At 46.0% G+C, this 17992-nt stretch overlaps 3 protein-coding genes across 3 annotated transcripts; 2 read left to right on the forward strand and 1 right to left on the reverse strand.

The window, feature by feature from the left end:
- Positions 1 to 4286: 4286 nt before the first annotated feature.
- Positions 4287 to 7681, forward strand: LOC133891503 (uncharacterized). Its single transcript, XM_062332232.1, has 2 exons — positions 4287 to 6440; positions 6840 to 7681. Exons 1-2 carry the CDS (start codon positions 4431 to 4433, stop codon positions 7257 to 7259), a joined length of 2430 nt encoding a protein of 809 aa, XP_062188216.1. The 5' UTR covers positions 4287 to 4430; the 3' UTR covers positions 7260 to 7681.
- A 4344-nt stretch (positions 7682 to 12025) lies between these two features.
- Positions 12026 to 12705, forward strand: LOC133891591 (antifungal protein ginkbilobin-like protein 1). The gene has a single exon (XM_062332318.1). It carries the CDS (start codon positions 12137 to 12139, stop codon positions 12554 to 12556), a length of 420 nt encoding a protein of 139 aa, XP_062188302.1. The 5' UTR covers positions 12026 to 12136; the 3' UTR covers positions 12557 to 12705.
- A 2252-nt stretch (positions 12706 to 14957) lies between these two features.
- Positions 14958 to 16669, reverse strand: LOC133890404 (protein trichome birefringence-like 11). Its single transcript, XM_062330785.1, has 4 exons — positions 16269 to 16669; positions 15780 to 16169; positions 15415 to 15573; positions 14958 to 15276 (listed from the first exon to the last, which is right to left on the reverse strand). The coding sequence occupies exons 1-4, from the start codon at positions 16667 to 16669 to the stop codon at positions 14958 to 14960; spliced, it is 1269 nt and encodes a 422-aa protein (XP_062186769.1).
- Between the last annotated feature and the right edge of the window lie 1323 nt (positions 16670 to 17992).

Below are 17992 nucleotides of genomic sequence, written 5' to 3' on the forward strand. Positions count from 1 at the left end.
CTGTGGACGTCCTCCGACGTCATTGAGAGGACCCACCGGGCGGCCACAGAGGCACCCGGTGCGCCCACCCTGTCTTGTTCTTCTGTCAGGACAGGGTGGCAGGCGGAGCGCTTCGATCCTGGCAACGTTATCCCGAGGCACCTGGATGATACGGGACGGGACCCGTGCAATTAATGGACCCACGCCCCCCTGCCAAAGCATGGCAGGGACTGACACTAGGGCGTGGGCAGCTGAGAATATCAGGATGTCAGGCCGCGCGTGCCTATTAAATGCGGCATTGGACCTTTGACTGGCTGACACCCTGCCGACGGGACCCTTCGGGTCGTCGGGCGATCCTGCGCGAACCTTCGGGGAACCGAATCCTTGGGGGCTGCCACGTGCAGCCCCGAGCACTCTCTCCCGAGTACTTGGGCAGATCCTTCGGGGAACCGAGTCCTCGGGGGCTGCCATGCGCAGCTCTGAGCACTCTCTCCCGAGCACTTAGCTGTTCGAACCGTTGGGGGACTATGGTACTCGGGGTGAGTGGGAACCCTTCCGAGCACTTTCTTCCCGGTACTTGGACTCTACGGGTCATCGGGAAACTGGGGTGCTCGGGGACTAGAAGCTGTGGCCCCGAGCACCTTCTCCCGGAACTTAGATTCTCCTCATCCTGCAGGGGGGACCTCGCGGGATGGTGACACGTGGCGGACGGCCGGCCTGGTCTCGGGACTCAGGGACCCCTGGTTCCCGATACACCGACAGGCGCGAACCCGCCTTCCCCTGCAGTTCCGAGCCCTGAGGTCCGCGCCATGGGCAATGGCGCGGAACGTGTCCCGTACGCTGGCTACAGAATAACCTATACTATAGCTAGCTACATATTATCCTTGTCCAATTAATTTAGAGTATAAGTTTCTCCAAACATAGATTTATGTCAGTCCATACAACATCACTCGTACGAGTGTATTGTATATATCAAAATCATAAATATTATTATACTACTACAAGTACATTACATATGCTGCAAATATAAATCAATTTATTTTACCAATTTCATCACTAAACTAATTTTTCATCACACATAATTTCACTTAATGCTCAAAAGATTAATCCTACCAATCACGCGCGGTTATTGACTAAGTGTGCAAGTAAAGTCAATTATACTGCTCGGCCAAAAGGATGATTTTTGGATTGCGACAACCATTGTTTTCCTAGAAGCAGCAAGGTATGCAGTAATGCCGCTACTCTCCCCTGTTCCCAAATTCTAGAAGGGCGAATTCTTTATTTACCATAAAAAAAATTCACTCTCCCCTCAATACCACTTCAGAAAATAAACTTTCTTATCTGCCATCGGTTTCAACTTTTTGTTCCTTCCATGCCACTCTATTACCTTTTTGGCCAATTCTGCCATCGAAATTTACTATTCACCGATACTGTGAGTTACTTTATAAAAATACATATAAATTGAGTATTACAAAGGAACTCACTTTTTCACCATATAATATAGGGTTGTAAATAATATTATAGATTAGTCCATCATATAAGAAGAATATTAATGAATTTTCTTAGATTTTTGAGATTTTATTTGAGACCCTAATAATTGTTAGAAGTTAGAAAAGTAGTTTTTTTTTGAAGATTTTTAGTTTAAATTCTACATATGCTTTTTGGCTGAATTCAATTAAAATAGGTTGTACATGAATTATGAAACACATCCAAAAAATTCTAGGATTTTTAAAAAAACAGAAGAAACCTGATTTTTTGAAGAAATTGTGTCCATAAATAGTGCCCATGGACTATGAAATTTGACGATAGAACTGACCAAAACATAACAGAGTGGGCATGGAAGGAACATAAAATTGAAACCGATGACAAATAAGGAAGTTCGTTTTCTAGAGCGATATAGAGAAAAGAGTGAATTTTTTTTATGGCAATTAAGGAATTTCTCCATTTTAGAACATGTGTGTAGTCACGCTTTCCCTTTAGTTTCTTTGTTCTTAATAAAAAAAAAAAGGTATGCGTAGGCAAGCTTTTACACGCCAAAAATATAGATATGTAATGCTACTGATTGATTTCTTTTTTTACATGTAGAATACAAATATGTACTACTACTGACTTCTTTCATTCTTTACATGTAGATTGTACCTTATTATATAAATTTTAATTTGCATGAATGGTACTCGAGCCGCTCTTTGTTGTAGGAAATAGAGCCGGATACCTTATCCCATAGGTTGTCGGCTACATCCGATCTAAATTCATCCTTTCTTCGGTCTCACCAATGACTACGTGGAAAACATAAAATAAAAAAGAAACTATAACATGTTTTCCTGGTATTTTTTTCGCAAGGAGTTGTGTCTTTGCGCAACTCAGTTGAGGGATGGGGGCTGTCATTTTGGCCAGAATTTATGTGATTTTCTTATTCCTATGTATTCTACCATTTTATTTCTATAACAATAGCAGCAACTAAACATAAGATAACATAGCACTACAAACCTTGGAGAGGGACATCACATACACCAGTTAATTTGTAATAAGCTGAGATAGGATGGGGAGGAGCAGCTCCAGTGACAAAAACAGGCCCTCTGGCTGATACGCTTCATGACGCGTAGAACCTTCACGGCCCGGGCTGGGTTCAAGTCAGGGCGCGATATTGGTGGCGAAAGAACAGGCCCTCTGGCTGGCGTGCCACATCCTCTTCAAAGTACAAGCGCTAGTCTATGAAGCAAAATCGCTCCATTTCAAGTGCATCGTCTCAGGCCATATCCCAGTTCAGAGACCACACCAGAGGCCGCTGCTCTATTTGCTTGGCCTCGGACCATCGGCAGGTCTCCGCCTGCCAAGATCGGGTTAGGTGTTTCCGATGCCGTCGTTCGAGTCACAGGGAGCGAGATGGCAAGACACGTGCTTCGCACCCCTGCCCAAGGCCACCACCTCTAGTTCCACATCGGATTCACCATGCTCTAGCTCCCTCTTGACCTCTCCGTCCACAAGAATCATTGTCCAGGCGACGGACGCTGCACCGCCCTTCGCCGTTGACCTTGAGCTGCTCTGCTTCCTCCTCCAAGGAAATGGCCTCGCTTATTGCCCCGTGCACTAGGCTAGATGAGGTTTCTTGCCTCATCCCCACGTTCTTCGATCTCGAGCATGAGTTGAAGGAATGGGAGGGCACAACCTTGGTGCCTTGGGCAGTTAGCCTCCCTCTGGGTGGCGGGGCGAGGTGGCTCGAGGATGCCATTATGGACGAGCTTCGTCTTCACCGGGTGAGGTCACAGTCTCCAACCACTCCTCGGAGCCTTACCTCATCAAGTTCATCTATAAGAAAGACTGTGAGGTATCTGTCACTGCCCCGATCGATGGGCGAGAGCTAGATAGAAGGGGCAGACAGATAGAGATTGAGGAAGAACAGAGAGGGAGAATTCTTGTTCATTTGTTACTTGTCTTTCACCTTCACTCACCGGGTGTTTGGAGGCTCCTCCTCCTCGATCCAACCTTCAATGATCCCATCGGAGCGCTGGCAGTATGGCACCAAGTTCCACGCCATCATACACCTTGATGTCCTGGAAGACTCACTGGCAACTCTCGATTCCTGTATGGTCCCTCCATTGCACCTCTGGTGTCTCCCTCCACGCAAACCTTCACTTGGTTCTATATGGTACCCAAGAAATGGGAAAAAGAAATGGCCGGTTCGATTCCCCAAGGAAATTCTCACAATGTAACTTGGCCTAGCACTACACATGCTAGAAGTTAACCTCCAAACAGATTGATCCCATGGACGTACCTGCAACTTTAATATAATATAGCATTAAGTACATCAAATTTAAAATATGGTATAAAATTTGATGAGGATTTTATAATTAGTAATTAAAGAATTTACCAAAAACTAATTAGCTAAATAGTTGTAGTCAGAGAAGGTATGTCTCCGTAATTCGGGAATAGAATTGTAGTTTATTTGCAAACCATAAAATGCGTAGTTATATAACAATGATAACTACTTTATAGATCCCAAAACTTAAACATTCAAACAATTTTCGAAAGCTTCTAACATTCATGTTTTTCTAAAATTACGAGCTCGTGCAGGAGCCCAGGTTGATTGGCTAGTGATAGAAATTGAAATACGGATGCGTTTTTCTTTGTTCAGTTTTTCATGTCCGCCTCACAAGTGTCCTGCGTTGATCTGTAGAGCCACAATGCTTACTTTTCTTTAAAAAAAAAACATTGCGATTTAGATACATGCATGTTGTCTTCGTGTTATCTTTTATGTCTTCCATGCATGCTTCCTTTCTTTTTAATTACACTTTATATACTTCAGGATGTTTATCCGCAACAACAGACTGGATTACCAATTGTTCTTCCATACCAAAGGTGCTGTTAGACCTCTGGGCAGGAATGGGCTGATCGTCATCGTATATCATTCCAATATTGTGAACTACTGGATCGCAACAATAACGAAGGGATACATGTTGGCCTATCGAGCGCTCATAGCAATGCTAATAATAGTTGTTCCACCTGTAATTTGCATGTTTCGGTTTTCAGGAGCTCTAAGATTACTCCCTAAATGGCTACGCCCTGTCACATTGCTATACAGCCCCTTGGTTGCAATCCTATTGATGATTCCTTCAATAGCCATTTTCACCACCAAAAACACAATGGCCAAGTGGATAGTGTTCCTACTGCTATTTCTACCAGTGCTTCTTCTTACAATCACCAGGCTACGTTCCCCAAGAATTATCAAACTAGTAGATAACGCTTTGGGCAGTAAAAAGGTATTTTGGCAGCGACGGATTTTGAACTTATGCATGTTTTCTGCGCTAGTGATGTTGGTGTTCATGCCTGATGATCCAGTTGATCAAGCGGCAGTGTTCATATTCTTATTATATGCTGTAGTGGTTGTGTCATTTGGCAACTTACAGATTCCCGCAGCGGCCGCTCGAGTCGGGCTCACACTGTGGCGCCTTATAGAACATAACTATTACGGTGATAATGAAAACGATCCTGCCAAGACAAACCTCGAACCATCTCTGGATATCTTATACGGGATAGTGCTCAGCCAAGGAATACTCTACCTTGTGGCCTGCATTGTCGAGATTTTCTCGTTCATCCCTCGGAGATCTCTTGTCCGTCGTGGTGGGTTCAGAGACCAGTGGGGGGTGGAGTCTGTCAATCTGTACTATGGATATGCTTTGGAGAAATGCATGGAAAGGGATGTTCTTGCTAAAAAGAAGATCTGCCTCAGCAGCTTTGCCATGGACTCTCTAGACTCAGACTCACCAAAGATGCGGCTCCATGGGATTCGGATGATGCACTGCCTTCTGCAGGGGGAGCCAACCAGAACACTGCTCCTTTCAAAGCTCACCACTCGTACAGGTACAATAGCTAGATTGATCAGCATGCTGGAGTGGACGAGTCCAAGTGAAACGACTATCAGATTATTTGCTGCAAAGGTCACTGCTGAGCTTGCAAAGAGCCTTCGAGTTAACGGTGTCGCTATCCCGGGGACAGTGCAGGTTGTATCTGCACTTTTGGATACTGATAGCAAACATAAAAGAGGACACCCACTTCTGGACGTTATTGATGGCGAACAGGAACAAATACATGATTCAGAGAACAAAGAGGAAATACAGAATGCAGTTCTAGATAGTGGTAACCTGCTGGAGACACAAGACCGCTCAACCCATCAAGTTGGCATAGCCGAACATAGCTCCTGGATACTCAGATGGTGGCGAAGGATTTCTAAATTCTGGTCAGTTCCCCAGGAGGAACCGTTGACAGAGCAGGATCTTCTACCCGCACTGGGCATGTCAATTCTCGACGGCCTTGCTGGTTGTGATCAGGAAAATTGTGTGGAAATCAGCAGAGCAAGCAGTCTCATCTCAAAGATCGTAGGATTCACAAGCTACTGCACAAGTGACACGATATATACCGACGCTCAACGGAAGGCTCTAATGAAGTCATCAATGAAGCTGTTGCACAGTCTTACAAGCATCGACGGAGAAATCGGCATAACACTGCGGCACAAGATATCTAAGCATCCCTTCCTACTGAGAAATCTTGCAGATATCCTCGGAGACAGCCTAAGCAGCCAAGAGTTGAGGAAGCTAGTGGCAGGAACCCTTAGGAACCTTGCCGTCGATGGGAACGCAAGGGAAGCAATTGGGCGCATCCAATCGATTATGACCAGGCTGATGCAGGCATTTCTCAGTCCAGACGGACCATCTAGTACAGATGATGATCAGTTGCTACGGAAGGTCGCCGGGCAAGCACTGGCAATGTTGGCAATGGAGAGTGTCAACAACTGTCTGGCCATGTTAAGGGAACCAGGGTATGAATTCATTAAGGTACTCACAAGTATGATCTATGTTGATAGGTACAGATGCGTGGCAGCAAGTCTGTTGCGCAGTATGATCCTGCACGCTCGGCCCGAGCTTAAAGAGACGGACCTGAAGGAACTGTCCTACAGCTTGCGAGAGGTGAGCCCTGCCCTACTAATCCATGTTATTTATATATATATAGAAAAACTAGTCCGTACTTCTTAAGTACATACTTCGATTTGATCTATAGTTGATTTTATTATAACTAAAGTAAATACTATTTTTTAAGATATAGATACTATTTTATAAGTGAAATATATATTTTTTCTGATATATATATAAACTAGTCTATACTCTTGAAATCTTCTTGTTTTTCGTGTAAGTATCTATGATTTATCCTACTTGATTAGCAACTGCGCAAACGATGGGAACATGTAGATTATCATTTTTCTTTTCTGCGTGGGGATTAACACTCGACTAAATAGGTAGTATAACTACAGCATATCAAATTATGTTTCAGTAATCACCACTTCCATGGCGTTGCTCTTTTTATTACAGGTGCTGGAAAGAACACTCCTCTCAGAGGGCGCAGAACTAGAGATCCACATTGGCCTTAGTTCACAGATATCTAAAGCCATTCCTGGGGAGTTTTTCCGAGAACTAGAGCACGGTCAGATTAAGGAAACATTTGTGAAGCGGCTCGTCGACGCGCTGAATGCAAACAAGGAACCCGGTGCCGATTGCCCCGGGATCAGGAGGATGCTACTCGAGCAAGCCATAAACTTGATGGAGTACGACTCTCGCTACGCGAACCGCTTCAACGATCTTCGCATGGCCGACGTGCTGTCGTTGGTGGAAGAGACGGCCTCGGAGGTTGAGAACTACAACCTCTTCCTGGGAGATGCAGGGCTCATGGAGACCGGCCAGACTTTGTCCTCTCTTGTGGCGAGGGCTAAACAGCTGCTGGCCGTCCGTTGAACTTTGCCGCCATCAGGTATCCAGTTCATGGCTATCTAAAAGCATACTATGTGGGGGATGATAGTCTATTTATTATGCAGTTTGCTCTAGTTTTGCGTATCCAAACATGTTTGCTTAATATAACTATTATGTAATAATGAATCAGGTTGTGTGTATCGTACGGTGCAGAGGCTAGAAACTTTTTCCCATTATCTTAAAAAAAAAGTCCAGTTCATGGCTGTGATGGGTACATGCTCCTTTTGAGTCTTTTTTTTTTCTTTTACTTGAGTTGCTAGGGCAAGAGTTGTTGCTGTGAAAGTGTGTCCCAGATCCGAGGTGTTGTTTCCCTTTTGTGCTGGTGGTGGTGTGTAGGTTTTGCTAATTGTGAACGTTACTATTTGCATATGTGAAAGTTAATAAAAGTATTGGTGCTATTATTGTTACCCTAACTAGTTAAATAACCGGTGTAAATTGTGATGACCTCATATATAAGATCCTATAAATATATCATCTGAGATTATAACTGATGATACATCGCATAACAATTTAAAAGTGTCTTGAGATCGGTCAATCCAATACCATGTTCCCTAACATATGTCAACCTTATTGATTTGATATTTCTATGTTTATGATTTATAAAATATGATAATCAATCAATATGTGTACTAGTCTTTTAATCATCACTATGATATAGGATCAGTGGTCATTTATAATAACATAATAATATAAATAAAGAGTTTCACAAGTAGGTCACAAACTTATCTATCAATATAAATAATAATTATCCATAAAATAGAATAACATATTATTTAAAATTACATAAATATAAATATGATATAATTACCTCTGTAATTGCCTCGGGGCATATCACCAACATAGAAGACATCTCAACGGTTGAAAGTTACAGGATCTTGGGGAAAGCAGGATTCATGGAGCACAAAGAACCTCTCGCCGATCTTGTGGCTACATTAAAAAAAAAACCTGATATGTCATCAATGGCTTTTGAGTCATCTGTAGTGTCAATGTGACGCCCGTTTTATTGCCGCGGCCCAACCCAACCTTCGCCTGCTTTCGGCCCAGCCCGCCCGTGCGCCGCTGTCCAGTGGGACCTGCCCGTCAGCACCTTCATCCCTGCCGCGCCCGCTCTGCCCGCGCGCCGTATCCGAACTGATCTCCGAAGCTGCCGCGCCGAATCCGAGACCGTCGCCCGCTCGCCTTTCGCGTCGCGCCTGCGCAACAACCCGCGCCTGCCTCCGCCTATATATTCCCAGCAGCGCCGCCTTCTCCCCCCTGCACACGCGCAAGAACACCCGAGAAAGCCGAGCGCCATAGCCGCTGCCGTCGCCGAGCGATTCCGCCGTGCCGAACTTTCTCCTTCGCGACCGAGCACGCCGCCAGTTTCGCCAAGCCGTGGGGAGTCCGTTTTGCTGCTCGCCGAAGCCCCTTCGCCGTCAAAGCTGCTGTTTCGCCGACCGCCGGTAAGCATCGCCGCCCCTCGCCGTCGCTAGCATCGCCCGAAGGTCCCCGCGGTCAACTAACCCCTTCTCCGGCACCATATGTCCCCCAGGAAGCTTCCCCGCCCTCCGATTTCGCCTCTCCGCCGTCGCAGCCAGGTCCCCGTCGAGTTCCGAGCATCGCCGCCGCCCCTCTTCGTCGCCGACTGCCGCCGAGACCTCCCCGCCCGTCGAGAATCCCCTGGTGAGACTCCCCGTGTGCCCCCTTCGTTTTCCGCCGCTCGCCGTAGAGTTTAGCAGCCATAAGCGCGGGATTTGCGTGTCTCCGGCGATCTTCCGGTGAAGTCCGAGGCGGCGCCGCCGTTTTCCGATCGCCGCCGGCCTGTTTTTCCCCCAATCAAACTCAGCCATCGGATCTATTTTGAGCGCTCCCGATTAGATCGCATAATACCCCTTCGCTAGCCGTCCAGATTGTGCCACGTGTCCCTCTTTAACCCAGTCAGCAGCCGAGACACGTCAGCGTGCCACGTGGGTGTCCCTGTCCTACGTGGCAGAGCCAAGCCAGCATTGGATGCCCAGTCAGCAGCCCAGTCAGCCTGTGAAGTCAGCCTCGCGCATTAATTAGGATTTTCAGTATAAAAATAATTCCACCTATTCTCTGAAATTAGGGAAATTTACAGGGAAACCCCTAGGCTTCACTGTTTTTGCATAAAGGCCCTTCTAGAAAATTGCAATTAGGCCCCTGGACTTTAGGATAATTGCAATTAGGCCCCTGGACTTTAGGTTAATTGCAATTAAGCCCCTAGAACTTTCTGTTTTTACAATTTAGTCCATGCAATCTTTCAGAAAAGCCCCTGTAGAGTAGAATTAGTGTAACTTTTCCATACGAACTCCGATTTAGGTGATTTTCGCGCTCCCGAGATCGTAGCAGCGTGTACTTTCCGTTCATAGCCTTTTTAGAGTTACTTTATCCTGTTTAGTGTGTTGTATTTAGCTGTTTTGTTATTTCTTTCCGGTGTGTGCTTCGGCTTTAGGAGGAGAGCAGAGTGCCAGCACTCAGGACCAAGTTTTCGAAGATTTTGAGCAGCCAACTTACAAAGGCAAGTATCCTTGATCACCTTGATTTCACCATAGATCATTATAGTTTACTTTTCCTTAGTTGCATGCTTGTCTAATTTTGAAATCCCATGAATAGGGTTTACTAGAATTTGTGTGGCCATTCCTTGTAGCCTCTTTTGGGGTTTTTGGGTCCCGTAAAAGGGTAGTCATGCTAGTGCAGTCAGGGATTAGAATTATTATGAACTTTGATTAATAACTATGAAACAAGTACTTGGGAGAATTGATAATCTTGTGGTAACTTGAATTTAGGGATCCCAACTGGATGGCTAGTATGTGGTGGAGCTACATAGCAGGGTTTGTGTACGTTCCTGTGTGGGATCCTAAGGACCGGTTCTTGGAGCCTGTAACCTGGCAAAATAGCACAACCATGAGGCCTATATGGGTACGACCTGACTAAGTAATTAGTGTTCTTCACATTCTGTACGCACCAATGGTTGGTTCAGTGGCACAAGAGGGGGCCTCTGCAGTGGATGGGATCCCTGTTAGCGGTGAAACCTCAGTGGATGCTTATAGATGTGGAGATACTTTGTAACAGCCTTGTAGTGAGACCCCGGCCATACACCCCGGAAGTGTAAGGCAAAAAGGGAATCACGACTTGTGGGTAAAGTGTGCAAACTCTGCAGAGTAAATAAACTGATCGATCAGCCGTGCTCACGGTCAAGAGCGGCTTGGACTTCTTCAGGATTAGATGGGAACTTTAAGGGTTGGTTTTGGGTAGTCGGGTGGTGGTACTCCCGATGAGTCGGTAGCCGGATATGGGGTATCTGGTGAGTCTGGTAGTCGGATGAAATCCGATGAGTTATGCTCTTAAATTGTTGGAATAAAAATCTAGTAAATAGGATTACTAGGTTGTTTGAGTCTGGTTTAGCTGAGCATAGTCGCAGTAATCCCTAAGTTGACCTTTCCTTGTCAATAGCCTGCATGTCATATTTTTCCTCCACTTGTTGAGTACTTTATGTACTCACGCTTGCCTTTTCCCTACCCTCGGATGCTGCTCAGAAGGTGAAGTCTTCGAGGAAGTCCCGGGCGAGGACGCTGATTTCTAGAAGGAAGAAGGCGTTGATTGAAGACCATGTCCTAGGCTGGTGTTTCCCCCGGACAACGCCTGTGGATGGATGGGTGTTCCGCTGCCATTTGAAGATTTATTAGTATTTTCTTTCAGACCTTCGGGTCCTTTTGTAAGGAATGTTTACGTTATTTAAGACACAGTTTATGTTATCACTAATGATGTCGCTGCATGTATGTAAAATTTGATCTTGGCATACATGTGGAATACATCTGGTTGTTTTCTTTAAAACCGGGTGTCACAGTCAACTGGCAAGGTATGGGTGGTGGTATGACGTGTAAGCAAGCACGACCAATTTCATCATTTTCGGTAGCCGAGTCATAAGATATCTTATTTATTTTCCATCTGCATTATATGACTTTGTTTGCAATCAACCGTGTGGTTGTTGTCGTGTTATTTAAACGGTTTGGTTTCTAATACTTTGTTCAGTTGAGATGGCTCTATCACGGGTACCCTCTAAACTTTGTAATAAGCTATGTACCCTGCATCTATAGTTCGGTTGCTGTTTTATATATATTTATGCAGTGTCATTTCCCGGTGCTACTTTTTTGTGGAGTTACTGATGGTCTGGGGAGCATCATGCATGCCCACTGGGGTGTGGGTATGGAACTGGTTGGATTGCATCGGTGCAGCCTGCTGTGCCTTGCCCAGTTGCCCCCTGCGGTCCCTGCTCTCCTGCTGATCAGTCATCAGTGCAAATGCTACAATTCTGTTGCAGCCTGTGAACTCTGAAGCTTCGGTTTCAGGGAGGGAATTCATTCTGGGTTTGCAGGTTTTGCTTCGGCTTTTACGGTGGATTTCACACGCGCCAACTCTGTTTTCCGAGGCTCGGTACTCAAGATTTTGTTTTGACAACACAAAGTTTAGTTTGTTACTACAAACAAGCATCGCCATATTACTTGTGGGAAAAAAAGAGATGTTTACTTTTAATACAGTATTGTTTGTAGTCCTCGCCGTTCTGCGCACACGATCGAACCAAACAGAGCTCGATCACAATGCATTGCTCACGTCATCCACGAATAATGGAGTGGAAGCTGCCAAGCAAGCAAGCAAACGAACGAACAGTCTCCCGGGCCCCGGCAGCACGCCATGACAAGGACCATGGCCGGCCGGCCGGCCGGCCAGCCGGCCTGTCCCACTCCCGTATGTCCCTTGCCTTGCATGGCTCCATTCATACAACCGCATAGCTAGCTCCACCATGGCGCCACCACCAAGAAACAAGATCAGACAAGTCAAAAACCAACGACGGGAGCATCACCATGGCGACCTCAACCGAGGCACCACCGCTCCTCCTTCCCATGGCGCTGCTGCTGCTGCTGCTCGCCTCCCTGCACGGTGTCAGGGCCGCGCCCAACACGGCCGCGCTCTCGGTGCTGTGCAACGGCGCGTCGTACGGCGCCGGGGACCCCTTCGCGACGAGCCTGGCGTACGTGCTGTCCGAGCTGCTGTCCGCCACGCCGGCCTGGGACGGCCACGACTTCTACGACATCTCCCCGTACCCGGCCGCGTTCGCGTACGGGCACGCCGCGTGCCGGGCGGCGCTGACGGCCGCGGACTGGGCGAGCTGCCTCCGATCCGCCGCGAGCCAGATGGATGCGACCTGCGGGCACAGCGTCGGCGCGAGGGCCGTGCTAGTGGACTGCAGCGTGCGCTACGAGCAGTACGCCTTCGTAGATTAGTTCGTGGCGCTGCTATGTGCTCGTGCCGGTATTCGATTCGTGTTTCAAATTCAGTCGTGGAACAAGTCTAGTACTACATGTTTTTTACTTCCTGCAGCTGGCTCTTAGAATCCTCTAAACCTGTTGCCCAAAATGTATGTTCGTGCGTACGTGGTTTCTAATCATGCGCATGTGTTTAGTTTGGCAAACTCTTGGCTGGCCATCTCCCGGATGTCTTGTTTGCGAAAATCGTCCAAATTTGAAGCTTCAAACGAATTTCAACAAGAAGATTGATCCAATCACTGCACGTAGCGGGCCGACAGAACACCATCTGGTTTCATGTAATCTTTATAGGCCCCTCTACAAGCTGCACGGTGTCTCCATGAAACAGTAGGCTAAAAAAGAAGAGAAATACTATAAATTCCCAAAACAAACATAACATTTGGATCATGATTTGGTTGCTTAACAAATCATAACCGATGGATCTTACCAGCCTTATCAATATGCAAATTTGTAAGTCACGGAGCAAACCATTGGTAAGGAATCCTATTTAGATACTAGTAGAGCTTGCCCGATTAGTCCTTGCCCAAATCGAACCAGAAGGGAACCATTGGTTCCATTTCGATTCGATTTGGAGAAACCAAGGAAACTAGTAGAGCTTCATATTACCATTAAGGGTGGTAAATAATGGTTAGAGCTCCCTTGAGCGCGGAAACCGGCCAGGTCACGGCGGACTCCGTCACGGTGACAACTAACAAGCAACGAAGCAGCAGGCTGGGAATTCTCGCTGAAAAAAGGGAAACTGATTCCGTTGGTTTGTCATGTTGATCCATCCTACTCGAAGATGATTAAGCTTATGTACATGGAGAGCTAGATTCCGTGTACAGGACGTTAAAAGTCACGATGATGGATTGATGAAAAATAAGACAAGGATGAAATGCACGAAAGTCTCGTGCACTTGCAATGTAGGGAGTCAAGCTAGCTACAGACAAGAGTGTTATAGTCCGAGATTAAAAAACAAAGTTTAGTTCGTCAACATATAAATTAATTGCCACCCGAGGAGTTCAGAAGATGTTTACACTACCATAGAACACATTCGGTTCATAACTGGTATAACCACGGTGGGCAATCGGCGGTCATAATCTTGAAGAACCGGTAGTGATACTCACCGACAATGATCACCTTATTATCGTTAATTGTCAGTTCATGTCAATCATTATCAGTTCATAGCTAAAATCAACAGTAACAATGATGATATTGTTGTAGTTTTTGACCTTAAACTGGTAGTGATAATTCAGCACCTAAAATGCAAAATTTGCATTTTTTGCTAGCTTCGGGTACTACTAGTCACACCATGTGAAACAAAAAATAACACATAACAATATATAAGCATAATTCATTCACCACATCTTATCCGGGCATATAACACCACGATTCATTCACATCTCATTTACGCATACCACGTACACTTCATTATTCACATATATCATCCATACACCTCATTTTTGCAATAAGTTTAGGATAAAGATGTATAATGCTGCGAAATAGTTTAAGTTTTATTCATATTTACACTTACATAGCGAACTACATAAGCCATGAGTCAACAATGAAAGAGTCGTTCAGCGGTTATGGTTATCTTGCTCATGAAACTAGCCCCTTGAACCGATAATCTAATTATTGATGAATCCGGTGAGCAGTTTTTGAACGGCTATGGTTTCATGGAGTAGTAGTCAGCCAGGATTACCTAGGCACTATCTGTTGCCATGTGGCAACATTCAAAAAAAAAAAAAAAAGCTATAATATTCTTTTCAAGATTGAAACTTCCATCTAAATAACTGCTAACTTTGCCATGACTTCAGTTCGAGGAGCTCCCTAGCAAATCTTTGCTCATGTAATAACGCATGATATTCCATAGTAATATCTCCAACTATCATCTATTTAGCAGTTAAGAAGGATGTTAAATTATAATACAAGTACAGTACGGCAGAAAACGTAGCAAAGAAAAGTCGAGGCTGTTTTATGGTCACAGCCGGCATCAAACTCAACATCACAGCCGACCATGCAAAGAAAATTGACACTCTTTTCAGGTCGTCAGAACCAGCATCCATATATCACTTTCGCACCAACCAACAGTATAAAGCTCACGGCTCCGGTTCAACGGCGACAGGTGCCTAAGGCCGAGCAGCAACAATGGTTGTAGGTTCAGCAGTGGCAGCGGTAGGGGCCTCGGCCTTGTACCTTTCCTCTGCATCTCCATTTCTTGTCAACTCCAGCTGCCTCTTTCAGGTTGCATGCAGCTGCCTCCTAGAAACCTGTAAATGATTTGTCCAAAATGAATTTGTGGTCAATTGCAGCTGCCTCCTAGAATTTGTATACTGTTTTGTTCCAAACACGAAGAACACGCTCACGTTTGCCAGATGGATCACAAAAACCTCCTGATAACTAAAGAGTAGAGGAGCTCATTCCACGCGTCCGGCACGCCGGGCAGGCACCAGTGGCTGCAGTCCGCCCTTTGCCCGGCCGACATCCTCGACGACTGGGCGACGTTGTATCTCGACGGGTGGCCGTCTCTCCTCTGCGCCGTCATCAGGGTGATGTTCAGAAGATGCAGCTTCGGCACGTTATGGGACTTCGATGCCACAAAAGCCGGGTTCAGCATGCCTGGCCACTGGTGCAGTGAGATCCTGGACGTGTTCAGCTCCGGTAGCGTCTCCGTGGCACAGCCTTCATTGTTTGTTACCCTGCGAGTTTCTCCCAGCATTGTTCCATCACACAAGCGAGCCATGTATGTATAATCTTGGATGTCACATTGCTTTAGCAAGTGTACAAGTGTAAATAAAATGTTCGAGCTAGAGTTTGGTGTGGTGCAAACTGCTCACCTTATGTGTGCTGGTGAGTATGTTCGGAGAACGACCAGGGTTTTTGTTGCTTTTACTTCCTTTTGGATCCATTCCTGCAGTGTATTCATCACTCTTTGGTAGGCGTCCTCGATGCTCATGTCCAGCCGCAGCTTCTTGCCGTCCTGGAAGTAGCATCCTCTTTACAACACAGGAAACACTATATGAAATGTCCAGTATAAAAGTTTGGCCTACCGGCCAGTACCAGTGACATAGATGAAGAGAATCTATTTGTGCAATTACGTGAACAGTTTACGGTTCGGATTCAACTATGTTTGGGTGGTAAATAGAAACTAAACGATCGATATTTACACACGAGGGCATGCAGTTTAGACCGTGACACTTACAGTTGCAGTAGCCTTTCTTGGTTCCACCAGTGCCCCGTGTTAAACACCAAGATATCTGCGTCCTTCCACTGATGAGCTCTCAAATCCATGGCGCCCAACTGCAGCGTGGACTGCACGTGCTTCGGTGCGCGGCGCGGCGGACGGCCGCGCCGGACCAAGTAGGGCGACCGGTAGTGCTCCACGGTGCAGTTGTGGTCCCGGAACCTGAAGGAGAGGAAGCCCTTGTGCTTGGTTATGGGGTTCCCGTTCTCCTCGTACACCGAGCTCTTGTCGGTGACTGCCGAGGAGAGCATGCACAGCATCGACTCCCACTGGTTCCGGCCGATGGAGTCGCCGATGAACAGGAGGCGGCGGTTTCGGAGGATCTCGAGCAGCTTCTTGGCGTCAAATCTGAAAATTGTTACAACGTTGCGCGCATGATGAACAGTGTGCACGTACAGATGCGTGCATGCATGCATGCATGCTTGTGGTTCGGACGTGCATGCAAACCTTGGCAGCATGCAGCGCCTTGGCCGCCAACTCCACTTGGGGTACTCGTCGTCCGGCCGGCCGTTCTCCCTGCACCGAAACCCCTCGTCGACGAACGGGCACTGTCCCGGCTCGTAGAGCGGGTGCTGCACAGCGTCGCGCACCCAGTCCCCGGCGACGGACATGCTGCTGAGGTCATCCTCGACGCAGTACCCGCCGTCGCCGTCGCCGCCCGCGTGAACGACGCCGCTCGTGGCCCTCACGAGCGCGCTGACCTCCCCGGTGATCCTCGCGGCGCCGAACCCTGAGGAGACGGCGGCGACGAGCAGCGAGAGGGAGGAGATGAGCACGCAGGCGCCCCACAGCACGATCTGGTCGCCGCCGCTATGCTTCGCCCTCCTCCTCGCGCTCGCCATCTCCATCGCTCCTGGCTCTGCCGGCTTGCACTGCCGGCGGTAGTGGCGTGGCTGGCATTGCACGTAGCGTCAAGGGCAAGAGATTATCACTTTCTTGCGATCTTGTTGTCTCCGTTCTTGTGTGTAAAGGGACGGTTGTTTTGTTCCCTCGTTCTTGGATTACGCGAAAGAAACCGACGCGTTGATGGATAAAAAAAAATCACTCCGGTTGTGTGTTCCGGTGAGCCCGAGGAACGACGGCGGCGAGAGCGGTTAAAAGTATTGTGCAGTTGCACACCTGGTTCCCTCGGCCGGCCGACCTGGAACCGTTACACAAGGCGTTGGCATTTGGCACTTCAGCAGCGTCCTTCTGCTCCGATCCGCTGCCAAAAAAATGGCAATCACCATTTAAAAACCTAAAGAGTAAATTCGGAGCGTGTATGCCCTCGTTAGTTGGTGTGCATGCAAGTTCGGATAGGTCGTTCGACTTCAGTACCGAATGTTATCGGTTGGTATGCTATTGCATGCATAGAAAATAAAGATGACAAATTTGTTGATGTTGAAATAAGTGGTTTTCAAACCGAGCATCTAAATTAAAATTTGATTGCACCATTATGTTTCGTGCGATAAAAACTTCAAAACTAGACCCCAGTTGAATATATATTGATCGCATTTTTTTCAACATTAACTTCATAGAAAAAAGTGATTATTAGTGCATTACAATTTGCTTAAGATTTTTCAAAAACTTGCTTATAACTTACAAAAACGTGCTTATATGACTGATGGTTGATAAAATAACAAAATTTTTAACATCAACTTCATATAAAAAAGTGCTTTTGAGTGTATTATAATTTACTTACGATTTTTTGAAAACTTACTCATTACTTTATAAAAACTTGCTTATCCGATTGATGATTGATAAAGTGAAGGAGTATGAATGGACATGCATTGAAACGAGTGAATAACTGAGTTGCATAAGTGAATGTTTTTTTTAATGTTCTAATATAAGCAATTTTAGAAAACCACTTAAGTGTTTTAATTGGATTAGTCTAACATTTTTTTAATTATGGTATGGACAATTTATGTTGTTCCAAAAAATTACACCAAAATATAACCAAGATGGATCTCATTTTGTAGATAAAAATGTAAGGACTACAACAGTGCAAACGGATCAGAGATTAGATACACAGTTTAGAAAATATAAGCATTTGTATTTGGTGAAATTTTACTTTTCGTGTGTTCATACTTGTCCTCTTCTTTGTATGGAACACATATGTATGATTTACCTTCACACGGTTCTAATTTTTTTTGGATCATATAATTTTACTTATATATTTTGATAAATTTGCT

Source organism: Phragmites australis, chromosome 14, assembly GCF_958298935.1.
Source record: "Phragmites australis chromosome 14, lpPhrAust1.1, whole genome shotgun sequence".
NCBI classification, from domain to species: domain Eukaryota; kingdom Viridiplantae; phylum Streptophyta; class Magnoliopsida; order Poales; family Poaceae; genus Phragmites; species Phragmites australis.

Coding starts and splice junctions, on each gene's coding strand:
- LOC133890404 (XM_062330785.1), bottom strand. CDS start 16,669: ATGGAGATGGCGAGCGCGAGGAGGAGGGCGAAGCATAGCGGCGGCGAC. Junction 16,170..16,268: donor AGGCGCTGCATGCTGCCAAG/GTTTGCATGCAC, acceptor AACAATTTTCAG/ATTTGACGCCAAGAAGCTGC. Junction 15,574..15,779: donor CAAGAAAGGCTACTGCAACT/GTAAGTGTCACG, acceptor TGTGTTGTAAAG/AGGATGCTACTTCCAGGACG.
- LOC133891591 (XM_062332318.1), top strand. CDS start 12,137: ATGGCGACCTCAACCGAGGCACCACCGCTCCTCCTTCCCATGGCGCTG.
- LOC133891503 (XM_062332232.1), top strand. CDS start 4,431: ATGTTGGCCTATCGAGCGCTCATAGCAATGCTAATAATAGTTGTTCCA. Junction 6,441..6,839: donor TGTCCTACAGCTTGCGAGAG/GTGAGCCCTGCC, acceptor TTTTTATTACAG/GTGCTGGAAAGAACACTCCT.